Raw genomic sequence first — 27341 nt, forward strand, 5'->3', positions numbered from 1 at the left:
TATGTTTCCCCCATCAATTTCACTGGGTTTAACACTTCCTGAAGCTGGGGCCAGATCTGGCAAACTAATTTACCATTGACCAATTTTCCAACTCAGTATTCAGACCATGAACAAATGAGGAATCAAGGAAACAACTATCCTTGGAAGGGTAATCTTGTGTTTACTGCACAAGATTGAAGAGCTTGTCTTAATTTTCCTGTGGCCACTCAGGAAGGAGGGGAAATGGTGAGTGTGGGAAAAGTGAGAAAAGTCTGCAAGGCGGGCAAGGCCAAGGAGGAGGATGACAGATGGCTTGGGACGGGGAGCAGGAGCCCCTGGTCTCGGCTATGACACACAATTCTCAGTGACTCTGGGTATTTCATGCCACCCTCATCAAGCCTCAGGAGGAAATGAGAGCACACTTACATGATTGAGAGTCTCAACCACCTCTAAAGAAATTACAAGATGCGTAATATTCCTATACCTGAATGTTTTAAAGGAATTACTTTTTCATCATCAGTATCATCTAGAAAAGGTGCCTAATGAATCCAAGTTACAAGAACACAGCAAGAGGACCAGGATGGAACAGGTCCACTTGTCAGTGAAATTCAATGGTCCAGAAGACACTAAAGCATCAGTTTAACTAGAGGGATTCAGGATCACTCCCTCGTTCGTAAGGATAAGGGTAAGGCCTGTGTCCTAAGCTGCCCCTGCTAATGGGTATCTAGGGAGCTCCAGAACTACATGTGTGCTGAGAGTCAGCCTTAAGACTCTCATGACGGCTAAGCATTAGGATCAACTGGATCCATTTTCTGGAACCTCTTGTCTAGAGCAGGGATCTCTCAACTTTCATTATTCCTTTGCTAATTAAAATCGGGGGGCTTGACATTTAACACTGACTATTTACTTATAGATCATATGCGTGTAATCACTTGTACTAATCCATTATGTACCATTAGGAAATACATGCACAACAGAATTTTTAAATGAGAGAGATAAATAAACTATATTTAAATTTATTTTTATAATAGTTTACTTATCATAGTATTTTTTGCTCTTTCTAAAAATATGTTTAACAGGAGGAATATGATTGACTAATCTTCTTTACATTTTGAATATCTTGGTTAAATGCTTTGTGATGGTCAGTTTCTGTGAATGACACACCAGAAAAAGATACCTCACAAAGAGACATAGGTCTGAATGGAGGAAGGACATTGTTGGCTGCCCTTGCTAAAGTATTGTATTCATTTTGGAATCCATCAGTTATGACAAGGTTTTTGTTAAAATTTGGCTAATAAAACTTTTCTCTTCCTTAATGCTAATCAGCTTGTATTAGGGTACTCCAGAGAAAGACAACCAGTAGGGTATACATAGATATATAAGATGAGATTTATTATTGACTCATGTGATTATGGAGGTGAGATATGCTGAAATACACCATCAGCAAGCTAGAGAACCAGCCAGTGGTATAACTGAGTCCAAGTTTCAAAGTCTGAGAACTGGGAGGGGGAAAAGGAAGTAGGAAGAGAGGGAAATGGGGGAGGGAATGAGAGGGTGGTAGGGGTGAGCCAGAAGCTGAAGGCCCAAGAACCAGGAGCTTGGATGTCTAAGGGCAGGAGAAGATGGATGTCCTAGCTCAAGGATGCCCTTCCTCAGTCACCCTTCCTTCCTTTATTCACGATTGTAGGTATTTGGGTATAAAATGGACTAAAAACACTGCCTTCAAAAAGTGATATACTGTCATCGGAAGACAAAAAATTAAAAACAATAAACATAGATAAGTGAATAATTTACTACGATAGAAAGTGATAGTTGCCATGGGATCGGGGTGCGGGGGTGGTGGGAAGTGGGGACACGGTGGCCTTGCTGAGAGGACACAACATCTCAGTGAAGACTTACAGGAGGGGAGGGAACCAGGCAAGTGGGTATTCCTTTCACTGGCCACAAAGCCTGTTCATCCTTCTTCAGATGTTTCAACCAAGACTTCTGAGAAATTTTAGATATTACGGGTACACAGCAGGAGCTCAGGAAATTTTGGTTGAATTTATAAAAATAGCATTTTGGAGAAAGAAACAATGTGGAGAAATGAAACTATAAAGTTCGTCTTCATAACCAGGAAAAATGAGCAAGTAAATAAATAACTACTCCTAATCACATGAAGACATTTGGAAAATGTCATTAAGGACATATGAGAACGTTACTCACACAGCAAATGCTAGGGCAGGACCCCCTCCCAGAACCACACTGGCCTCTGCCAGGGCATGAGGGATGGGGTGAGGGGACCCAGTATGTGTGGGGTTGGGTATTGGGCTGGGTGGGAGTGCGGCTCCAGGGTCATGTAAGCAGCTCAGCCACCATCTTGCAGCATGGAAACCCAACTCATTTCCCAATATGGAACCATAAAAGTGCTTGAATTGGGGTAAAAATTAAAAATTCCCCATGATAAAATATTTTGTGGTTTTGTTTCTGTTTTGGACTTCGTGTCAAAAGTATTTAAATAAAACAAAGTCAACTGATTATAGTTATGCAGTTAACTACTTGAATGCATTGACTTTTACTCCTATAAAACCAATACAGGGAATTCCCTGGCAGTCCAGTGGTTAGGACTCCAAGCTTCCACTCAGGGGGCATAGGACTAATCCCTGGTTCGGGAACTAAGATCCCACAGCCAAAAAACAAAAACAAGAAACAAAAAACCCAGTGCATTTAATATTTCAAATCAGCAATAAGATGTTTACTGAGCTAATACACTTAAGAGACGAGATATTTATTGTGGCCATAACCACTTAGATTAAAAAGAATTATGCTCTTTTTTTTCTATTTTGTCAATTTTAAGTTTATAATCTTTTTTTCATAATTTGTGATTTACAACTTTCAGTTTCTTTATTTTTTTAATAAATAAATTTATTTATTTATTTTATTGGCTGCATTGGGTCTTTGTTGCTGCTCCTGGGCTTTCTGTAGTTGCAGGGAGTGGGGGCTACTCCTCGTTGCAGTGCACGTGCTTCTCATTGTGGTGGCTTCTCTTGTTGTGGAGCACAGGCTCTAGGTGCGAGGGCTTCAGTAGTTGTGGCACGTGGGCTTAGTTGCTCCACGGCATGTGGGATCTTCCCAGACCAGGGATCGAACCTGTGTCCCCTGCACTGGCAGGAGGATTCTTAACCATTGTGCTACCAGGGAAGCCCCTCAATTTCTTTAAACTGTAACATAAGGATGACATAGAAATAACTTAAAGCAGCACCTTTTCTTTCTGAATAAGCTACTTCATACACAGGAAGGAAAATAAGTGATTAGCTAGATTATCTGCACTTAGAACTGGAAATGACCTTAGATTACAGGCTAATTTCAGCCTTACCAGTCACCTATCCCTTAAAAACAAACAAACAAAAAAAACCAATTAGTGAACCTGACTCTAAGGTTGCAAATGATTCAATGTTTTCCCTGACGGTGTAACAGCAAGTCAGCGGTGAAGCAGAGCAGCCACTTCATGCCTCGACCTCAGGGACACAACACAAACATTTCACTGCGATGTGCTGTAACACTTTAATACTTTTACATTTGGGGCCTCAGTGCCTTTCTAAGGCATAGGATTAACAGATTTGAAAGCTTATGAAAGCTTAATCTATTTAAAAATAAATATTTCTCCCTAAAAGCCTAGATTTCTCTCTTACTTGTAAAATATCAAATAAAAAGCAGAAAATTGGTTTGTGGATTTTATTCTGTATATTGTTAATGAGAACAGAATTAACCATGGATTCTAGTCTCTTCTTTAGTTATCTGAGGAAAAATAAATCACCACTATAATTGGCTGTCTTTCAGTGAAGAAATTCCTCTAAAACATGCACAGCAATGTTTACCAGAGTTTCACAGCTCTCTTTGGCCATGCAAAATAAAAATCACTGAAATTCTCAAGAATGACTTTAAAGATCTAAACAAAGACGTGCTTATTTTGAGCAAATGTTGTTACTACAAGCCACTATTTTAGCCAACGAATCTTGTAAAAATCATTGGGACAAAGTCTTTTTCACACTGACTTTTTACTTAAACACAAAACACTTACTTATGTTAAATAATAACACACAAGTTGAAACATCATATAAATTAATGCCAAATAAACTACTATTAAATAAGACATCCTACACAGGTGATGGACTTCAAAAAATTAGTGTCTGAAGATTCTCCCCAAAAAGAAAATTACAGGCTAATATCACTGATGAATACAGATGCAAAAATCCTCAACAAAATACTAGCAATCCAAATCCAACAATACATTAAAAGGATCATACACCATGATCAAGTGGGATTTACCCTAGGGATGCAAGGATTTTTCAATACCTGCAAGTCAACCAGTGTGATACACCACATTAGCAAATTAAAGAATAAAAACCATATGATCATCTCAACAGGTGCAGAAAAAACTTCTGATAAAAACTCAACACCCGTTTATGATAAAAAGTTTCCAGAAAGTGGGCAGAGAAGGAACCTACCTCAACATAATAAAGGTCATGTATGACAAACCCATGGCTAACTTCATACTCAATAGTGAAAAGCTGAAAGCATTTCCTCTAAGATCAGGAACAAGACAAAGATGTCCACTCTCACCACTTTTATTCGACATAGTTTTGGAAGTCCTTGCCACAGCAATCAGAGAAAAAAAAGAAATAAAAGAGATCCAAATTGGAAAAGAAGAAGTAAAACTGTCACTGCAGATGACATGATACTGTACATAAAAAATCCAAAAGACACTATCAGAAAACTACTAGAGCTCATCAATTAATTTAGTAAAGTTGTAGGATACAGAATTAGTACACAGAAATCTGTTGCATTTCTATACACTAACAAGGAAAGATCAGAAAGAGAAATTAAGGAAACAATCCCATTTACCATCGCATCAAAAAGAATAAAATACTAAGGAATAAACATTCTTAAGGAGGCAAAAGATCTGCACTCTGAAAACTATAAGATGCTGATGAAAGAAACTGAACATGACACAAGCAGATGGAAAGATATACCATGTTCTTGGATTGGAAGAATCAATATTGTCAAAATGACTATATTACCCAAGGCAATCTACAGATTCAATGCAATCCCTATCAAATTACCAATGACATTTTTCACAGAACTAAAACAAAAGATCTTAAAATTTGTATGGGGACACAAAAACACCTGAATAGCCAAAGCAATCTTGAGAAAGAAAAACAGAGCTGAGGGAATCAGTCTCCCTAACTTCAGACTATACTACAAAGCTACAGTAGTCAAAACAGTATGGCACAAAAACAGAAACATAGATTAGCGGAACAGGATAGAAAGCCCAGAAATAAACCCATGCAATTATGGTCAATTAACCTATGACAAAGGAGGCAAGAATATACAATGGAGAAAAGACAGTTTCTTCAATAAGTGGTGCTTGGAATACTAGATAGTTACATGTAAAAGAATGAAATTAGAACATTCTCTAACACAAAAAGAAATTCAAAATGGATTAAAGACCTAAATGTAAGACTGGATACTATAAAACTCCTAGAGGAAAATATAGGCAAAAACCTTTTTGACATAAATCACGCCTATATGTTTTTGAATCCATCTCCTAGAGTAATGGAAATAAGAACAAAAATAAACAAGTGGGGCCTAATTAAACATAAAAGCTTTTGCACAGAAAAGGGAACCATAAGCAAAACAAAATGACAACTTGCAGAATGGGAGAAAATATTTGCAAACAAAGCAACCCATAGGGGATTAAGCTCCAAAATATACAAATAGCTCATAGAACTAAATATCAAAAAACCAAACAACCCAATCAACAAATGTGCAGAAGATCTAAATAGACAGTTCTCCAAAGAAGACACCCAGATGGCCAAAAGGCACATGAAAAGATGCTCAACATCATTAATTATTAGAGAAATGCAAATCAAAACTACAATGAGGTATCACCTCACAATGGTCAGAATGGCCATCATCAAAAATTCTATAAATAGGGCTCCCCTGGTGGTACAGAGGTTAGGAATCTCCCTGCCAATGCGGGGACACTGGTTCGAGCCCCGATCTGGGAAGATCCCACATGTCATGGAGCAACTAAGCCCGTGTGGCCACAACTACCGAGCGTGTGCTCTAGAGCCCATGAGCCACAATTACTGAGACTGTGGGCCACGACTACTGAAGCCCACGTGCCTAGAGCCTGTGTTCCACAACAAGAGAAGCCACTGAAATGAGAAGTCTGTGCACCACAACAATGAGTAGCCCCCACTCGCCACAACTAGAGAAAGACCTCATACAGCAACGAAGACCCAACACAGCCCAAAAAAATTAACTAATGAATTAATTTTAAAAAACCCAACCAAACAAAAAAAGAAAGTCTACAAATAATAAATTCTGGACAGAGTGTGGAGAAAAAAAGTTATATTCCCACTGTTGGTGGGAATGTAAATTGGTACAGCCACTATAGAGAACAGTATGGAGGTTCCTTAAAAAACTAAAAATAGAGCTACCATATGATCCAGCAATCCCACTCTTGGGCATACTTCTGAAGAAAGCCATAATTCGAAATGATATATACACCCCAATGTTCACTGCAACACTATTTACAACAGCCAAGACATGGAAGCAACCTAAATATCCATCCAACATGGATAAAGAAGTCATGGTACATATATACAATGCGATATTACTCAACCATAAAAAGAATAAAATAATGCATTTACAGCAACATGGATGGACCTAGAGATTATCATACTAAGCGAAGTAAGCCAGACACAGAAAGACAAATATATGATATTGTTTATATATGGAATCTAAAAAAATGGTACAAATGAACTTATTTACAAAAGAGAAAGAGACTTATAGACATAGAAAACAAACTTATGGTTCCCAAAGGGGAAGAGAGCATTGGGGGAGGGATAAATCAGGAGGTTGGAATTAATATACACACACTACTATGTATAAAATAGATAACCAATACTAAGTGTAGCACAGAACTATATTCAATACTTTGTAAAATATTTACAAAATATATACTCAATATTTGTAACCTATAAGGGAAAAGAATCTGAAGAGGAATATATATGTATAACTGAATCATTGTGCTGTACACCTGAAACTAACATGATATTGTAAATCAACTACACTTCAATAAAAAAAAAATTAGTGTCTGCTAATATATAAGGTATTGAGGGGTCTATGAATGACTCTGGCTAGAGAACAGCCAGGCCCGGCCCAGCCACTTGCTTCAGCAACTCTCAGGAGCTGCTTACACTGTTTTCTTAAGAGGGAATAACATGTCCCAAGAAAGTTCTTCAAAGCCCAGTTGGAAGCCTTTCTGACTATCCAAGCCTGAATCAGCCATTGTTTCTGCAATATCCTCATTCGTTTTACTTTCCATAACAGTTAGTTGTTCACATCTATAAGGGACTGTGTCCTAATCACACAGACTAACTCTCATCCTCTACAGGCAGTCAGTAGTTAAAAAAGAAAAAAAAAAAAAAAAAAAAAGGAAAGAAGAGAAAAAAAGGGATCTGCTGAGTTGAACTGCATCTTGCTAAAACAGATCCAGAAGGATCCTTTGAGATTAGGTGATCTAGCCTCTTTGCTGAAGAAAAGGGTGACTTGCACAATAAACACAGCAGGCAGTGATGGAAGTGAAATCTGAATTCTGAGCTCCCCTCACGGGGATGACACAGAATTAATGCTGTTGGAGATCTAGTCCCTGACCATGCAGAGCTCTCGTTTGGTAGACAAGAAAGACAGGTCTAGCTCCCTTGACACTACCCAGTGAGCATAAGGCTGACATAAATGAAAGCAAAGCTGGCTGAGATCGGGGGTACACAGAGGCAGCCAGGATTGTTTTCTAAAAGGTAAAGGCAACATATGTATATGCAAACTAGTTCAGGGTCCTGGCCTCAGTCCTCTTAAATCAAACAGGAAACTACTGGCCAGACCCATGTGACAGCCTAAAGGTCTGAATAAGAGAATGTGCTTTACCAAGTGGGGAACTCATTTAAGAAGAGTTTTGGGAACTTCTGGCTGAGAGCAACAGGAGTTTATAATAAGAGGATGTCTTAATCATCAGGAAGAATCATTGCGAATCCAGCAGTCTTTGTGGAGTTTCAAAAGGTGACCTTACCAAGCCTTCCCTGGCTCACTCACCTGTCTCAGGTAGGGCCCTGAGGTAGGCTGCTGGTCTTCCGGTTTCATGAACAGTCTAGGGTCTTCCCTACCTTGGAGTCTTTGTGTTTGCTGTTTGCCTGCCTGGAGGCTCCTCTCCCTACTCTTTGCCTGGCTAGTTCCTTCTCCTGCAATAGTTCTCACCTGAAATGGCACCCCCACAGAGAAGGCCTTCTGACCAACCTTCACCCAGCTCATATTCTTCCTCCTCTTATTATTTTAAGGATGATTCCCTAGTCGTACCTTTTATAACACATGACACACTGAGTACTGTCTTGTTTGTTTACTTGTTTGTAATGATAAGGGCCATTTTCTTTCTTTTTTTTTTTTTGTTCACCTTTAATCACCAGAACCGAAACAGTGCCCAGTGCGTTGTGATGCACAATAAAGACTTGCTGAACAAATTAATGAATTCAAAGTACTTTTATAAAACGAATCCAAAATTATTTAAGGCCCTAGGAAACTCTCAAGTTCTGAGAAACACAATTCTACTTTATGAAATGTCTGAACATAATAAATAACAAATTTCAAATACTGGTTCAATAAAGATCTTTTAATTATTCTTTTATAGATTTTTGAAAGCCACCATTTACTCACAAGCAAAACCTGAGGTTTTTTAAATCTATGTCAAAATGTCTATATTTCTGATTGAATGTGAAAACATAACGAGAGGAGTCACCAATAACTAAATAGTAACTACAATAAACATCCAACTGGTTATAATCTAGTGATAAAACAGAATGATAAATAGTCATGCAGCTCAGATGTAAAGAAAAAAAAAACATTTTTTTGGTCACTAAGAGAAAAAACACACAAAAAAATGATTCTCCAAGAAAGGCAGTTTTCACAGAAATGCTCCAGCTTTTAGAGGGGGAAAAAAGGATGAGAAAGACAGCAGTAACACATTCTTTCTGTAACAAAATCAGACAAGAAATATCCCAGCAAATCTGAACAGAATTTCCGATGGGAACATCAAGAAAAGTAAATAAATGGACGCCGTGTATCCTCCTCAAAGAGTCAGTGTGTGCGGCTTCAGGTCCTTCACTGCTCAGAGAAGACGACACTAAAATGGCATTACCGGAATGAAGCACTTTCTATCACCATCACCCGGCCTGAATCCGCTCACCACTTTCCAATTCTGACGTAAGACATTTTACTAAAACCACTTGACATTAAAAAAAAAGTTGCTTATACGGGGGTGGGGGGGGGTGGAATTAAAAAATAAAAATCTATGTCCTGCATAAAATCTGAATATTCAGACTTTATAATTTAAAAAAGCAAAATTTAACGTAACTCCAAACAAAAGCCAAATCAGTATTGGCCAAGCACAAGAACATTGTACACTATATCTTATAGTGTGTTTCTGTGTACAAGAAGGACTATAAAATTAAATTGTCTTATTTCTACCAATTTTCTCCCATAAACAATAACAGTCACTGCTAAAAGGGATGCTTGCAAACTTACCAGGAATAATTTTTTGACAATATTCTAGTCTTTAAAACAAATGGTAGCTGTCAAATTCTTACTGAATAATCTACAGTGTTAATCCATGTACTGTATTTCATTTGTAATAAGTCTTTGTGATAAGGTTAACACTTCAACATACAACACAAAGAAGAGAGGACCGAAACATGAAAATTACTTTGCTTATGTTTCTGTATTAGAATTTTATTTGCTGAAGGGTAAAAACAGATTTGCAAAATTCACAGTTAACTTAAAACAATAGTTTTAAACCTTTTATTCCTAGCCCTTACTGCCTTCAGGAAGGAGAGAACATCTGGTTATTTAAGGAACACAATATGTTCACATTTTCTATGACTTTTGTTTCTAATTGGGTTTTAAAATTTTTTTTGGAATTTGAACAACTAGTTAGAACAATGTTTTTTAATCACTTCATATTTTTCAGACTGTCCTCCTTCCATCCCTCTACTTCATTTAGTGGATTGTTTTTGGAAATCTGCTCAGTGATTCTAATACAATAAAAGGCAGGAAAATGAGAATCAGAATTGTGGTCTGAAGAGCTAAGTAATGAAATCATATCATAAGGTGAACAGAGTAGAGAATGCTACAGACATCCGATATCCAGCATATATTTAAAAACATTTTAAGTGGTTTTTGGATCCCTTATATACATGGCAGTTTCATTTATTAGAGAGGCAAATAAATACCTACTACAAACAGAAGAATTTGTATGAGAAATATTTGTAACTAGGATTCCACTATTTTTAAAACTAATGAAGCTACAGGTCTCGTGTGGAAATACTGGAAGACCTGGGTTCAACTGCTAGCTCAGCCACCAACAAGCTGTGTGGCCCTGAGTAAGCCTCTCAGCTCCATCCGGACCCTCAGCTTGTTCACAGACAGGAGGAGGAGCTGGACTAGACTCTCTCTGTTCTCTGCAGTTCTGAGATGTTCGTAGTCTGAGTGAAGTGTATTAACTAGATTCTTTGTTGTGTGTTCTTTGTTCCATAATATTTGAAGATGGTAACAGGTTTTCAAATAATTCTGCCCATAGCAAATTAAGGAACTAGATGCCCTTTAAGTTCAAGTTGTAGGGTCACTGCGCCATTGATAAAAATGGCAGCTGGCAAATATACCATTGGCTATGGTTTCTGTGGAATGTGGATATGGGTTCCAGAAATATGTGAGGTGAGTGAGATCCACCTGGACTAGAGTCAGTATTACAAGAGGCTCAGTGTTTGAGTCAGAATTCAATTTAACCACTGTTTTCTTAATATCAACCCCTGCAGGACACAAAGCTAAAAAGCTAACAAATGAGCAGGATCAGGAGGAGGGGTAATGGATAAAAGATACAAGCAAAGCACTAAACTACAAGGTGCTGTGGGGGCTCAAAGGGAAAACACATCTGAGCCTGGGAATGGTGCCCTGGAGAAGGCAGAACAGAGGCTGGGACTCTCAGGAGGGGATGAGTAGAAACAAACATCCTGGAACCATTCTAGCTAGCTTGGAAGCTTACAGGCATCTTGACCTTGGGAAGCCACATGGCCTTAACCTCTCTGCACTGAAAAAGATAACCCATTCTGCCTGTCTCGGAGCTTGTAGTGAGGACCAAATGAAGCATATCAAAGCACCTGGAGATGTGAGGAGTATAATCCTAGGATTACAGTTTAGCGGCCCATTATTTCTGTCTGTTTGAGAAATCTTTTCACAGTAAGCCTACATCTGATAGAAAACAAGTAAAAGCTCAGTGTGCCAAGCTCTACTGCAGAGTCTACTCTCAACTGAGCAGTCTCTACTGGGATTTAGGGACAGCCACAGGACAGAGTGCTTCTCTGAAGGCTGACAATGAACGTAGGGAGGCTCAGAGCTCCTTGTTTATTTTTATTTTATTGGGTCTGTCAGCAGCACTCAGCAGAACTGCCACATGAAGCTGGGAAACAGGAAAGTAAACTTTTATGCCTCAAATCTCCACTTTCTGCTAGTTCACTTCACAGAGACCTGTGTTTACATACTTACTCTAAGTGTTTCATTGTTGCTAATAAATAGAAAACAAAGCACTCTGAGGTTTGGATTTCCAGAGGCTGTGGGTGGGGTACTAGCATCGCCTTGCCCTCTCTTTATTCCCCCTCAGTGTACACAGCCTCTTCTCTGACTTTATAATCGACAGGAACTACACCGAAAGCTCTATCCACTTGTGGAGTTTTATGAGATATATAAACTTCCCTTTTTCTTTTTTTCTCTTTTCATTTGTGCCTTTGTAGCATTAGAAGTCAGTTCTTTATGGTCAAAGGCTGCTCTACGTGGATAGGTTATTAGAGGCAATTTAATTCAACCACAAAAGAGAAGACCAAGATGCAACAAGCGTGAATTTCCCCACATCACAAGGATGTTTGGTGGGAGAGTCAAGACTCCACCCAGTGTCCCGATTCCTAGCTCAGGCTCCTAGCAAGACCCAGGACACCACACTGCGACAGACCTCCGATTAACACACACGCCAAACGATGTTAGTTATCGTCTGACATGTACATACACTTAACGAAAACTACCATCTTGCTGGGTTGGCCACCTGAAACCCCCTTACAGGTATCATCATGCTATGAACTTGTTCTTAAGAGCTTTTTAAACATGACTCCCTTCTTCTGCCCAATTTCTCAGAAATACAAGTTTAAGGTCCTAACTTTTGGACAATTATCTTGATTGTTTTTACTTGGTAAGACCCTGAACGTAAAAGTAGGGAATACTATTTTTTTTTTTAATTTCATTTCTTTATTTATTTTTATTTGTTGGCTGTGTTGGGTCTTCATTGCTTTGCGTGGGCTTTCTGTAGTTGCAGAGAGCAGGGGCTACTCTTCGTTGCAGTGCGCGGGCTTCTTATTGTGGTGGCTTCTCTTGTTGGGGAGCACAGGCTCTAGGCGCACGGGCTTCAGTAGTTGCGGCACATGGGCTCAGTGGTTGTAGCTCATAGGCTCTAGAGCACAGGCTCAGTAGTGGCGCACGGGCTTAGTCACTCCGCGGCATGTGGGATCTTCTCAGACCAGGGCTCAAACCCATGTTTCTTCCATTGGCAGGTGGATTCGTAACCACTGCACCACCAGGGAAGCCTGGGAATACTATTTTTTAGATACTTATGCTATTGTTTTTTTACTCTTAAACCTTAGAGAAAACTTTTCTTAATGTTTGTAGAACTGGCTTTATTATACTCTATATTAGATATCCTACCTTACTGAGATCAAAAGTACTCTATTAAAATCACAGATTCCACTAACAATATTGATGAATTTAGTATACAGAATTCTGCAACTATAAGAGTGAATGGTTTATAGGAAGATCAACTGCATTTAGCTAGGAAAAAACTTACCAAGATGGATAGGTTTAGATAATACATTCATTTCTCTTTCAATTAAAGCACACAAACCACATAGGTAGATAATTCAAATAGTTATTTTTTAGCAATTTTTCCCACTCTGCATGACTCTAATAATCCCCAATGCTGAGCAGACCTGAAGTTCGCATATCAAATCTCAGATACTCACTGACCAGCCACTTCATTCTCTACTCCTCTCATAGATAGGCCATAATCCTGACCATTTCATACTAAAAATATATACTCATACAGTCTACATACACATACAAAAAATAAATATGGGACTTTAGGTGTTTCATAGTCTGACTCCTAAGCCTTACCAGAAAAAAATGCTACCTTATGTATCAGAGAAATGATGGATTACATTTCTGATACTTAATGAAGTTTTGTGTAGGAGAAATGACATAAAATAGTGTATTTCTGCAGAAAATGGACATAGGCACAAGGAAAACAATAACTTTAAATTAAGCAAAGAATAAATATAAGATATGCTCAAATGTTGAAGTTAATAGCCAACAAAAGGACAAAAATACTTTAGAATCAAAATGTACATTGAACTTGGAGGTCCACGTTGATCAGACAGAGCTCTGGCAGTGGAATCCAGACAGACTGACTCAAAGACAGCTCGACCACTGCCAACACGCCTGCTGGGAGCTCTGCCAAAGAGCCAAAGGCTGGGATTACCACCCAGCGCCTGGCATCCTCGTCCTCATGTTTGAAGCTTTCTCTCTTATACTTCATCCAATATTTTTGTTTGGCTCAAAAGCATCAAGGATTCACAGATTTTTTTTAGATCATTAAATGTTCTTATTTTCAAGAAATATAACATTAGTTGTAAAAGAGCACACTTTTTCTCTGGAGTGTACAGAAAAATTTTGGTGACTTGCTTTAAGTTCAAATAGAGAAATCAGCATTAAAGTCTCTTTAAATCTGTATCTTATTTGGTTACTCTTCACCTGCAAAATAATACATGGTCCTTTTTAGAGCTCTAATGTCTTGGTCTTCACGTGGTCCTCGAGGCTCTACCTGGGTCAGTGCAGGAAACCGACGATCATGAAATGTGGTTATGAGGAGAAGCAGGTGCTCGACTATTTCCTTGAGTTACGAGGAAGCTGGTGGGCAGAAGCGCCTCCTGAGTGATAAGAGATGTGTGCTCCCGTTTCTCAGGGCAGTGCCTTTAATTTGCCCACTGAGTTGCTAGCCCATCACGTATGTGAGTTTTGGCCTGCAACTCAAGGCAAGTTCTTTCACTACGCACTTCATCTGCCATCAGGAAAATTCTACATTAGGAATTCTTGGAGTCATGTAGAGAAACCAATTTTTCACCCCACTTAAAACTGTGCACATCCCACATGGAAAGCTTACCTTTGGATCACGAAGGAAGAGAGCCTTCAGGATCAGTGAGTGAACATCCCCGATGCGTGGGTAATGCATCAGAAGGCCAAGGCAGGTCTGGTAGTTACTAGAGATCACTAAATAAAAGCAGGGAAAAAAATAATTGAGAAGCAATAATATTTCAGTTATCTGCATTACTAAGAGAAACAGAACAACAACTTAGATTCAAAGAAAGCAAAGCAATACCTCGACTGATTTGGATAAAAGGAAATGGGGAGAAGGGATCGTTACCAAATGGCCTTTGAAGCAGCACACTGTACGAATATCCCAGCACTCATCCTCACGGTGGTGTTGGAAGGAAGAGCCTCAGATACAGATATGTGTGTGCGTTTGCAATATAAATAAGCTCTCAGAAGCATGCACATTTATTGCCATTTATGTGGCTGTATTTAAATGTCTCTAGTTTTGCTGCTTGGAAATTAGCAACAAAAATCTTATAAATGGGAAAGAACCTGCTTAAAATTCTCATAAAATATGATGCACCCTGATTATTATGCTTCACAACTTACATATGTTACATTTATTTTTTGTATATGTAAATATTACATAGTTCAAAATTAAAAAGAATAGAATTTCTTCCAATTGCTTGTTTTCCTAAAGGTAACAAGAAATTTAGGGAGGATATCTATGCAGCATTTCTTGGAGGAAAAGTGTCAAAATCTTCATAGATAAGCCTGTGTTCCTTAGACCGTCATTTAATTTTTTTCCCCAAATCAATCTAATTATGGCCACAATTATTAAACACATCTTTTCGGGCAGGTCTATGAAAACTACTTCATTTCTTGGCAATCCATCTGCCACTGCTGTCACAGTTGCGCCCATTAGCGACGCGCATTTTGTAAGCCAGGCTGACGGCCTCGACAGCACGTTTGTGAACAAACTCTACAGTTACAACTTCCTGTGGTTGCGACTGAATCCTTTTCATTAATTAGAACGGTTAGTTGAAAAATATTCCATAGGAAAACAACTGTGATTCACTAGAACCACATAAACCACGAAAGAAACAATTTTTTTTTGTGGTCAGAAATACCCTTGATTCTTAGATGTTTTTCTCCTTCTTCTGTTGGAAACATCACTTCTTGCCCTAACTTCCCCCCTCCCCCCATGAACATGATGGAGAAAGGAGACAGGACTGGGCAAAATGAGTAATCATGGTCCACGTAAGGAACCACTTTATCACCTTCATTTCCATTGCTGATCTGACAGCTTGTAATTTCATACATCTGCTTTCATTTGCAAAGTACTCATTTATCCTACCCCTTCTATATATGTTCAGACTCTTCTTATTTGTTCATTTTATCATATTCATATTCAGTTACCTGTTGTCTTTTTCACTCTAGAATTCAGAAACCCAGGATACTGAGAATAGTGTAACATTTTCATGGCCAGTTTACTTTGTGATCTAACACATAAATAAAACTTAGATAATTAATTCATTTTATAACTCATAAAGTTATTTTCCCAAATGCTATAATGATTATATATTAGTAACTGACCCAGGAAGAATTCTTGTATATTTTGTAAGACAGGTAGGAGAGTTTAGTGGAAATGGTTCTGGGCTTGGGATTCAAACATGTAGGCTTTCATTCTGGGACGTCATTTGAAAACATTTCATAAAGTTACCTGGAGACTCAATGACATAATCTAAGTGACTGATTTATAGCAGCTGCTCAAAACCTGTTGGGAGTAACCTCTCTGAGCTTAAGTTTAGTCATATGGAAAACAACTTTCTGATTTTAAAAAAATGTATCTGCCTATGTCATTCCAATAATCATTTGTTGAGTAGCTAATCCATGACAGTCCCAGAGTTAGGAGGGGAGGCAGAGACGAACAAAACACAGTCCTCACCCTGAAGAAAATGAAACTACAGAAGGGCAGATGTATAACAACAAGCAGTTGCTACCACTACTACCTGTAAGATGATAAATTGTTGAAGGCTTTCTGAGACCAGGTCCTATACCAAGAACGTTACCTGCATATCTCATTTAATTTCTATGACAATCTTATCATAAGGGTACAATTATTATTATCCCTGTTTTACAGACGGGAAAACTGATCCTTGAAGAGGTTAAATCATTTGACCAGATCACATGGTGATTTGGTGGTGGGCCAAGATTTGAAATTCAGAAGTCTAGCAGCAGGGTCAGTGCTTTGTTTTGAAAGGCCATTGTTTTGAAAATCAAATGACATAATGCATGCCAATAATCACTGCAAACAGAAAAGTCAATTAATATTAGTACTCATGTGTAATAGTTTTAAGTAGCTTGGAAGATCAGCATAATCCAGTTTGTAAAGCCCCGTGACATAGGTAGGCACTTATTTGGAGGGACCAGAGTGACAATCCTATGCTATTACAACTTGAAAAAACTCTTAAAACTATAGAAAGCTGTAAAATACATTTTACAGATGCAAATAAAATAAATTTTACAAAGTAAGGGAAACTAAATAACGTTAATATTCTACTTGCATAACAAATGCAGGAGCTAACGTTCTTTCTCCCATCTATCCATCCACCCACCCACCCATCAAGTCATTGAACGTAATGGAGGTTTGCTGAGCATCTATTAAATCCCGTGCCAGGCATCAAATCATACGGATGTGATGGCGAACAAGTCTGAGCTCTGAAGGGCAGCAGAACATGCCACCCTGAAGTATGGCTGTAGGGGTTGAGGACGCACCACCACCAAATACGCCACTCTGGTATACTGACTATTTTGAGTTGCAGGCACTTGAAATCAGGAAATGCAGGGAGAGGCTTTCTCTAAACTCCCCTTATCTTTAGCTCCCCTAAAGATAAATGCTCCAAAAGGAACTCAACTGTCATAAATCCCTCCAGACAAACTTTGTCACAAAGATACCTTCCACCTATTCTTTTCAGGGCCCATTCATCTTTCCTAAAATATATTTACTCTCCCCTAAGAGGCCTACATCTCCCTCCCCTTCCTCTATTAAGGTGGTATTTAATCCTGAAATCTAAAGCCCTCTTTCTGAGGGTCTCTCATTTTCCCCTGGGTATCTCCTGTATGTGCGTGAAGTATCCGTTAATCAACTTGCTTTTTTATCTCTTGTTAATCTTTTTGTTAAAGAATCTCCAAGGAAAACCTAACTGGGTAGAGGTAAGGTTTCACCTCCCTATTGCCCCCTGCCTTCAGATAATGCCATTCTAGTTTATTTATAAAAACTTCCAGAGCACTTCTCATTTGCAATTACATATGCCAGGTATAAAGTCCCTTTTGAATAAATGTGTGTAGTTTAGCATACGCAAAAGAGAATAATACAAGCTATTTTAAAGAAAAAATAGTAGGAGTCTGATAAGAATTTAGTTTTGACCTTTACAGCAAATTTTTCTGGAACTTGAAAAACCCATCCATAACAGTTCCTTCTCCAGCGTTTATTCTATCAGAGCAGAGCAGTGATACGAGGGAAAAAAGTGAAAGACAAAAAGTAGACTAAGTTTTGCTATCTACCTATATTTGAAATCAAGGATGTATATGCTTTATTGAGATGATCACATGGTTTTTATTCTTCAATTTGTTAATGTGGTGTATCACTGCAGAAATAAAAAGCATCACAAGAAACTACTACAAACAACTATATGCCAATAAAATGGACAACCTGGAAGAAATGGAAAAATTCTTAGAAAGGTATAACCTTCCAAGACTAAAGAAATAGAAAATATGAACAGACCAATCACAAAGTAATGAAATTGAAACTGTGATTAAAAATCTTCCAACAGGGCCTCCCTGGTGGCACATTGGTTAAGAATCTGCCTGCCAATGCAGGGGATATGGGGTTTGAGCCCACACCCCGCAACTACTGAAGCCCATGTGCCTAGAACCCATGCTCTGCAGCAAGAGAAGCCACCGCAATGAGAAGTCTGTGCAATGAAATGAAGAGTAGCCCCCGCTCTCCGCAACTCCAGAAAGCCCGCAGGCAGCAATGAAGACCCAACACAGCCAATAAGTAAAAATAAAGTAACTAATTAATTAAATAAAATAAAAATCTTGCAACAAACAAAAGTCCAGGACCAGATGGTTTCCCAGGTGAATACTATCAAACATTCAGAGAAGAGCTAACACCCATCCTTCCTAAACTCTTCCAAAAAATTGCAGAGGCAGGAACACCCCCAAACTCATTCTGCGAGGCCACTATCACCCTGATACCAAAACCAGACAAAGATATTATAAAAAAAGAAAATTACAGACCAATATCACTGATGAACGTAGATGCAAAAATCCTCAACAAAATACTAGCAAACAGAATCCGACAACACATTAAAAGGATCATACACCATGATCAAGTGGGGTTTATCCCAAGAGTACAAGGATTCTTCAATATACACAAATCAATCAATGTGATACATCATATTAACAAACTGAAGAATAAAAAGCATATGATCATCTCAATAGATGCAGAAAAAGCTTTTGGCAAAATTCAACACCCATTTATGATAAAAACTCTCCAGAAGGTGGGCATAGAGGGAACCTACCTCAACATAATAAAGGCCATAATAAAGGTTTGCCATAATATGGCAAACCCACAGCAAATATCATTCTCAATGGTGAAAAACTGAAAGCATTCCCTCTAAGATCAGGAACAAGACAAGGATGTCCACTCTCACCACTACTATTCAACATAGTTTTGGAAGTCCTTGCCACAGCAAGCAGAGAAGAAAAAGAAATAAAAGGAATCCAAATTGGAAAAGAAGTAAAATTGTCAGTTCACAGATGACATGACACTATACATAGAAAATCCTAAAGATGCCACCAGAAAACTATTTGAGCTATTCAATGAATTTGGTAAAGTTGCAGGATACAAAATTAACACACAGAAATCTCCTGCATTCCTATACACTGACAATGAAAGATCAAAAAGAGAAATTAAGGAATCAATCCCATTCACCACTGCAACAAAAAGAATAAAATACCTAGGAGTAAACTTAACTAAGAAGGTAAAAGACCTGTACTCAGAAAACTATAAGACACTGATGCAAGAAATCAAAGATGACACAAACAGATGTTGGTTTGTGTTCTTGGACTGGAAGAATCAACATTGTGAAAATGACTATACTACCCAAAGCAATCTACAGATTCAATGCAATCCCTATCAAATTACCAATGGTGTTTTTTACAAAACTAGAACAAAAAATCCTAAAATTTGTATGGAAACACAAAAGATCCCAAATACCCAAAGCAATCTTGAGGGAAAAAAATGGAGCTGGAGGAATCAAGACTCCCTGACTTCAGACTATACTACAAGGCTACAGTAATCAAGACAGTGTGGTACTGGCACAAAACCAGAAATACAGACCAATGGAATGGGAGAGAAAGCCCAGAGATAAACTATGGTCAACTAATCTATGACAAAGGAGCCAAGGATATATAATAGAGAAAAGACAGCCTCTTCAATAAGTGGTGCTGGGAAAACTGGACAGCTACATGTAAAAGAATGAAATTAGAACACTCTCTAGCACCATACACAAAAATAAACTCAAAATGGATTAAAGACCTAAATGTAAGGCCAGGCACTATTAAAACCCTTAGAGGAAAGCACAGGAAGAACACTCTTTGACATAAATCACAGCAAGATCTATTTGGACCCACCTTCTAGAAAAATGGAAATAAAAACAAAAATAAACAAGTGGGACCTAATGAAACTTCAAAGCTTCTGCACAGCAAAGGAAACTGTAAACAAGATGAAAAGACAACCCTCCAAACAGGGGAAAATATTTGCAAACAAATCAACAGACAAAGGATTAATCTCCAAAATATAGAAACAGTTCATGAAGCTCAATATCAAAAAAACAAACAACCCAGTCAAAAAATGGGCAGAAGACCTAAATAGGCATTTCTCCAAAGAACACATACAGATGGCCAAGAGGCATATGAAAAGCTGCTCAACATCACTAATTTTCAAGAAATGAAAATCAAAACTATGAGGAATCACCTCACACTGGTTAGAATGGGCATCATCAGAAAATCTACAAACAATAAATGCTGGAGAGGATGTACATAAAAGGGAACCCTCTTGCACTGTTGGTGGGAATATAAATTGATACAGCTGTTGTGGAGAACAGTATGGAGATTCCTTAAAAAACTAAAAACAGAGTTACCATATGACCCAGCAATCCCACTGCTGGGCATATATCCAGAGAACACCATAATTCAAAAAGACACCTGCACCCCGATGTTCACTGCAGCACTATTTACAATAGCCAGGTCATGGAAGCAACCTAAATGGCCATCAGCAGATGAATGGATAAAGAAGATGTGGTACGTATATACAATGGAATATTACTCAGCCATAAAAAGTAATGAAATTGGGACATTTGTAGAGACATGGACGGACCTAAAGACTGTCATACAGAGTGAAGTAAGTCAGAAAGAGAAAAACAAATATCGTCTATTAATGCATATATGTGGAATCTAGAAAAATGGTACTGATCAACTGGTTTGCAAGGCAGAAACAGAGACACAGACATAGAGAACAAACATATGGACACCAAGGGGGGAAAACAGGGGGTGGGGGGTGGGGGATGCATTGGGGGCTTGGGATGAATTGGGAGATTGGAATTGCCATATATACATTACTAATAAGAAAAAATATCAAATTGTACACTTTAAATATATGCAGTTTATTATACGTCAATTATATCTCAATAAAAGTTCTTTAAAAATGTGGTGCATCACACTGATTGATTTGCAGATATTGAAGAATCCTTCCATCCCTGGGATAAATCCCTCCTGATCATAGTGTGTGATCCTTTTAATGTACTGTTGGATTTGGTTTGCTAGTATTTTGTTGGGGATTTCTGTGTCCATGTTCATCAGTGATATTGGCCTATAATTTTCCTTTTTTTGGGGTATCTTTGTCAGCTTTTGGTATCAGGGTGACAGTGGCCTCATACAATGAGTTTGGAAGTGTTCTTTCCTCTGCAGTTTTTTGGAATAGTTTCTGAAGGATAGGTGTTAAGTCTTCTCTAAATCTCTGGTACATGCATACAAAGATGTATATGCTTTAGAAACAAAGTCCTGAAGCCACACTCTGAAGAGCTTATTTAGGCGAGGTTAGGACAAGGTGAGTGGTATCTAGGAAAACCTATGGATTTTGTAATCAGATGGGCTAGATCAGATCTAGATCAGAATGCTGGCTAGTCATTTATCACGTGTATAAATTTAGGCAAGCTGCTTAACTTCACTAACCCTTTCATTCCTCTCATTTATACACAGTGTTCACTTCAGCTGCAAGGCTTCCATAAGAATGGCACCGATGTGGGTCGTGTGTTTCCCCAGCTTGCTTGACTCTTACTAAATAAATAGCAGTCCCTCCAACTGAAGCATAGCTGACTTCGCTGCCTCTACCATGAAATGGCCTACAACCGTTCTGGAATGGCCTAAGGGAGTTGGTTTACATACTTTCTCCAGTAGTAACAAACCAAAAAGTAATGAGACCAGTAAAGATAACCAGAGGCAAAATTGTTTTGACAAAGTTTAAAGCAATGGGGACCAGTAACTTATGCATGTCAAAGTTAACTATACTTATAATTGGAAAATCCTGAAGTGAAACACTAGTCAAATTATTCAATTTTATATTTAGATACACCTTCTCACGGTAACGAGATGGACTAAGAACAACTACCATCTCTAAAATTTAAAAAACAAGTCAGTAAGCACATACAACGTGGCTGCAACTTGCCATTTACAACCACATCCCAGCTCTGAAAGTCAACCCTCCACCCACCTCTACAGCACTCTTTGTCTCTCCCCCATGAAGTTGTATTAAAATTTTGGTTAGAACGATTTCTTGAGTTTTCATTTTTATAACCAGGCAAATGTTATCACAGTGGAACAACAGAGTATATCATGACTACTCTTCCTTTCTTGTATAGCCTCTTCTCTTTCCTGTAGTTTATAACTGCCTACTTTTTCATTTGCTTAGTCATGTGTATATTTAACATTAATCTTAAATGCTCCCCTAGTCATATAAATCTCCTCTTAAAACTTTAAAAAAATTTTGATGTTTTGTCAATTTCTTTCCTTTCCTTTTTTTTTTTTTTTGAGGAAATTGCTCATGAGGCCTCTGGCCTGCTCCCTAACCCTGGGGATGTCCTTTCGCTCTTGCAGGTGTTGTATCTATTTCCTAGAGTACCTAGCTGCCTCTTTCTTGCTTTACTCCCTCATTTTGGTGGAGCACATCCCTCCAAAAGCTTTATGCTCAGGACATTAATTTTTTTTAATTAATTTTTTTTAGGACAATAATTTTTTGAAACCTAGTCTGTTAGAAAGATTTTATTTTGACATTAATTGTCTGGTTAGGTACAGAATTCTAGGTTGGAAATACTTTCCCCTCAGAATGTTGGGAGCACTGTTCCCAAGTTTCCTGGCTTCCAGCTGAAAAGCCTGGAACCAACTCCAATCCCTAATCCTTTCAGTGATCTGTTTTCTTTTCTCTTCCCCCACATTGTTCTGCAAATTGATGATGAGTATCTTGGTTTGCATCTGTTTTTATATATAACAGACCTTTTCACCTTAGAAATTCACGTTCTTTTGTTGAACTAGAAATTTCTCTGTTTCTTTGATGACTTTTTTCCCTCCCATTTTTTGTGTTTGTGATTCCTACCTTCCTCCCTCCTTCCTTTTCTATCTTCTTCTTCTTTTTTTTTTTTTTTAAGAAATCATGATAACTAGATGTTGGATCTCCTGGCCTGGTCCTCTAATTTTCTTTCTTATCTTTTCACTATTTCATGCACTTCTTTCTGGGATAGTTTTTCAATTTTATATTCCAATCACCTATTTTCATGATATTTTAATTTTCAATTACACTTTTTCCTTTGAATTATGTATTTCCTACCTCTCTGATAAGTTTTCTCCTCCCTGCACAGTCTCTGTGGCCTCCAAGTTGCTTTTTTCCTGGTTGCTTGCTTAGATCTCTGCTTTTGTGTTGATGCTCTCCTCAAACGTGTGGTGGTGTGGGGCTACCTGCTCATGTGTAGGAGTGGGGCAATACAAAGGTATCTTGAAGACAGCTGTGTGCACATAGGTGGGTGGGCTTGTGAAGGCTGGTGGCTGACAGAGGTCACTCCTGGGCCATCCCTGAGCCTTTTCTCTTGTGCTGACTAGATTCCCACAGAGAAGTTTCTCCCAAACTCTTCCTGGAGGAAGACAATCTAGCTTCAATGTCCCGTGAAAGAAGATTGGCGGTTCAATAGTCACTGAAATTCCCTGAGTCCCTGGTTCAGAGACCCTCCACTTTACCATCCGCAGAGGATAAATCCTGAAGGTAAAGGTTGGGGATCTGGGTGTAACTGGTTCTTAAACAGACTTTCAATCTGTTCTCATTTTTTAGTCTCAATTCTTTCCTCCCCCTACCAATTTCCAGAAGTACCTAGCACTACCAATTTCTACACTTTTAGGAATTTTATGGGTTATTTCTTGGCTTTCTCCATTATCAATTTTGCATTTAGCTTTCTTGGATCTGATAAGTCAGTTATCACTCACTCATCTGTTTTCCTGCTTCCAAAATTGCCGTAATCTCCTTCCTAACTCTCTGTGTCCTATGGGTTTATGCTATTTCAGTGGGGTTCAGGAGCAATGGAGGTAAATGCAGGCACTTAATATAACATCTCATATCTGATATCCTTACCACTTTAATGACATTTCTACTCAGCATCTGGGCAGGTGAACTGAAGGGAAAGAAGAATCTAGGTGGGGAGGTAACTGGGTGGTGAAATGGGAAAATAAGCAGTCAGGAAGCAAAGATCACGACCTCCTTTCCCTATGCATCAGAGAGAATGGTGCCGTCGCCCTGCACCCTGCAGGACTATTTACATTCTCCTTTGGCAGCAAGACATGGACATGGAAGCTTGAGTATTCCTGGGTAAGATTCCAGTGATGCATGTAATTTTGCTGGCTTTTACCCATAAAAGGTGTCCTAGAGTTCCTGAATCCATCTGTCATATTGCTTTCTAAGGCAACAGAAAAATGTGGAATGGGAGTAAGTATATGGAAGGGTAAGATTATGATACCAGGAGCTAAGACCACTTCTTCCCCTTTATAGAAGGTCAGAATGGGGTATTAACTATTAATTTTGAATATGGAATAGAATTTCAGTAGCAAAATAATTCTCCTTTCATATCTCTATTCCTAGAGTTGTATAAATTAAAATTATTTTGAGGTAAAAAATAGACATTAAAAAGACAATGTGGGGGATTTCCCTGGTGGTCCAGTGGTTAAGACTTCGCCTTCCAATGCATGGGCTGTGGGTTCCACCCCTGGTCAGGGAGCTAAGATACCACATGCCTCAGGAGCCAAAACCCAAAACATAAAAAACAGAGGCAATACTGTATCAAATTCAATAAAGACTTTAAAAATGGTCCACATTAAAAAATCTTAAAAAAAATTTTTTACACAGTAGAATGGGCAAAATCCAAAACACTGACACTACCAATGCTGGTGTCTATGTGGAGCAACAAGAATTTTCATGCAATTCTGGTGGGAATGCAAAGTGGTACAGCCATTCTGGAAGGCGGTTGTGTGCACTTTTCGGCCCGACATAGGCAATTAGAAAGGCAGGATAGTTAGTTTTAAGTTTTCAACTTATCCAGCCTAAAGGATGCACAGATAGCCAGTAAAACATGATTTCTGGGTGTGTCTGTGAGTGTGTGACTGGAAGAGATGAGCATGGATTGAGTAGACTGAGTGAAGGGACCCACCCTCGCCAATGAGCAGCTATCACCCAACCTGCTGGGAGCCCAAATGGAACAAAAAGCCCAAGAAGGGTGAATTCTCTCTCTCCTGGGGATAGGATGTCCATTTTCTCCTGCCCTCGGATACTGGAGTTCCTAGTTCTCAGGCCTTTGAATTCTGGGACTCACACCATCTGCCCCCCAGTTCTCAGGCCTTCGGACTTGGACTGAATTATGCCACTGGCTTTCCTGGTTCCCAGCTTGCAGACAGCCAACTGAACTGTGTGAGCTGATTCCTATTAGGAATCTCCTCTTCTCTCTCTCTCTATTCTATTGGTTCTTTTTCCCTGAAGAAACCTAATACCAAAGGTTTTCCCTGACAGGCCTCACAGGGGAGAACTGCCTCCCCACACTCTCTGAAAGGAGCTGCAGTCAAGATCTCAGGCCAACTCACCCGGGCACAATCTTCACCTATTTATATTCCAAGCCCTGGTGCCTTCATTCTCAGATCCCTTTATCTGAGGCCTTGGGCAGTGGCCTTCTTCGGGGGGGGGGGGGGGGGGCAGGAAGAGGAAATCGTGAAGACGTTTTCCTTCACGTCACTTAGGACCCAGTACTTTTCCACTCCTCGTCTTTCCACCTCACCTCCTGCCCTCCGACAACCCCACCACCTCCGGGTCCATAAAACTGCCAGCCTCTTTTGTTCAGGGCTCCCTCAGCAGCGAGAAGACCCCATGTCTCTGCTGACCACTTGGCCCTCGACCACAGGTAAAATGGAAGAGGGTTTGGCGTTTTCTCCATTTTTTGACGCCCGCTTATTATACCACCACAGTAAGTGACTGAAGGCTTAACTCCTTCATTTTTGACTTGTTGCTTCAACTGGCTACCCTGATACCTAGAAGCTCGGCTCTCTTTCCCACCCAGCTCAGCTGGGTTCCTGACATTTACCATATGATTCAGCGGTCGTGTTCCTTGGTATTTACCCAAATGAAATGAAAACTTAGGTTCTGCACACAAAGACCTGTGCACTGATATTTATAGTGGCCTTATTCATAGCCAACAAAACTCAGAAGCAACCAAGATGTCCTTCAGTAGGTGAGTAGATAAATAAACTGTGGTACATCCAGACCATGGAATATTATTCTGTGCTCAAAAGAAATGCCCTATCAAACCATGAATGACATGTAGAAAACTTAGATGACTCATTACTAAGTGAAAGAAGCTAATCTGAAAAGGCTACATACTGTGTGATTTAACTATATTTCATTCTGGAAAAGGTGAAGCTATGGAGACGATAAGAAGATCAGTGGTAGTCGCAGGTTAGAGGGGAGGGAGGGGTGAACTGGTGGAGCACAGAGGATTTTTACAGCTGGGAAATTACTCTGTATGAGACTATAATGGTGGATACATATCATCAGACATTTGGCCAAGCCCAAGGCATGTCTGACACCAGCAGCGAACTGTAAAGTAAACCACGGACTTGGGTGATGATGCTGTGTCAGTGCAGGTTCATGGATTGTAACGAATGGACTGCTGTGGTGAGGGATGGGGCTGGGGGCATGTGGGAAGCTCTGTACTTTCCATTCAGTTCTGCTGTGAGCCTGAAAATTCTCTAAAAAATAAAATCTTTTATTTTTAAAAGATCTAAACATCAAAAGGAAAAAAAAAAGACAACATGCTACTCTGGTATATCAGCCTAAAAACATAAAGTAACGCAAGTGGTACATGTGTGACCCAGAGAGTACATTAACATCTGCACCTGAGATGGTCATAAAGATAACCGACAATATTTAATGTCTGAGAGGGGAGAGCTGGCAGTCAGGAACTGCTGAAACACTCCTTCGAGACTAAGACCCCCAGTTTGTGCTTTGATGCAAACTCCATGGCATATCACTGTGTCCCTGAGGTTGGGTCAAGCTTTTCCAGAAAAGACAAACACATTCAACTTGTAGTTGAAATAAACTGCATTTTGACATCAGTGTAATGTTAAATATGCTCTTAACGAGAAAATAGAGAAATAGAAACTCAGGGGTAGGACAGATGGAAAAACTGGCAGACAGACAGATAGTGGCCGAGGAGTAAGGGGAGATCTAAAATGAAATGAAAAGGAGCAGTGTTTGAAACCATGATGAGGACATAACTGCCACATCAGTCCAGGCCAAGAAATGACTGAAGAGACCCCTACAGAAAACCTAGGAAAATTACAGCACCACGTCGATGCTGGCTGAAAAAACACGGCAGGAAGTGGACAGAAGTGCCAAGAGGAAACTTTTCCATTTACAAAGTGTTCAGACAGAAAGT

The 27341-nt window shown here is 39.1% G+C and overlaps 1 protein-coding gene across 16 annotated transcripts in view; it reads right to left on the reverse strand.

Moving 5' to 3' along the window:
* Positions 1–27341, reverse strand: part of TBC1D5 (TBC1 domain family member 5) — a 556466-nt gene that overhangs the window by 110844 nt on the left and 418281 nt on the right. For all 16 annotated transcript variants that reach the window (XM_057739461.1, XM_057739464.1, XM_057739462.1 and 13 more), the window contains one exon: positions 14327–14433. In XM_057739461.1, the coding sequence (XP_057595444.1) occupies positions 14327–14433 (107 nt within the window). The remainder of the gene's footprint in view (positions 1–14326; positions 14434–27341) is intronic.

Source organism: Hippopotamus amphibius, chromosome 6, assembly GCF_030028045.1.
Source record: "Hippopotamus amphibius kiboko isolate mHipAmp2 chromosome 6, mHipAmp2.hap2, whole genome shotgun sequence".
NCBI classification, from domain to species: Eukaryota; Metazoa; Chordata; class Mammalia; order Artiodactyla; family Hippopotamidae; genus Hippopotamus; species Hippopotamus amphibius.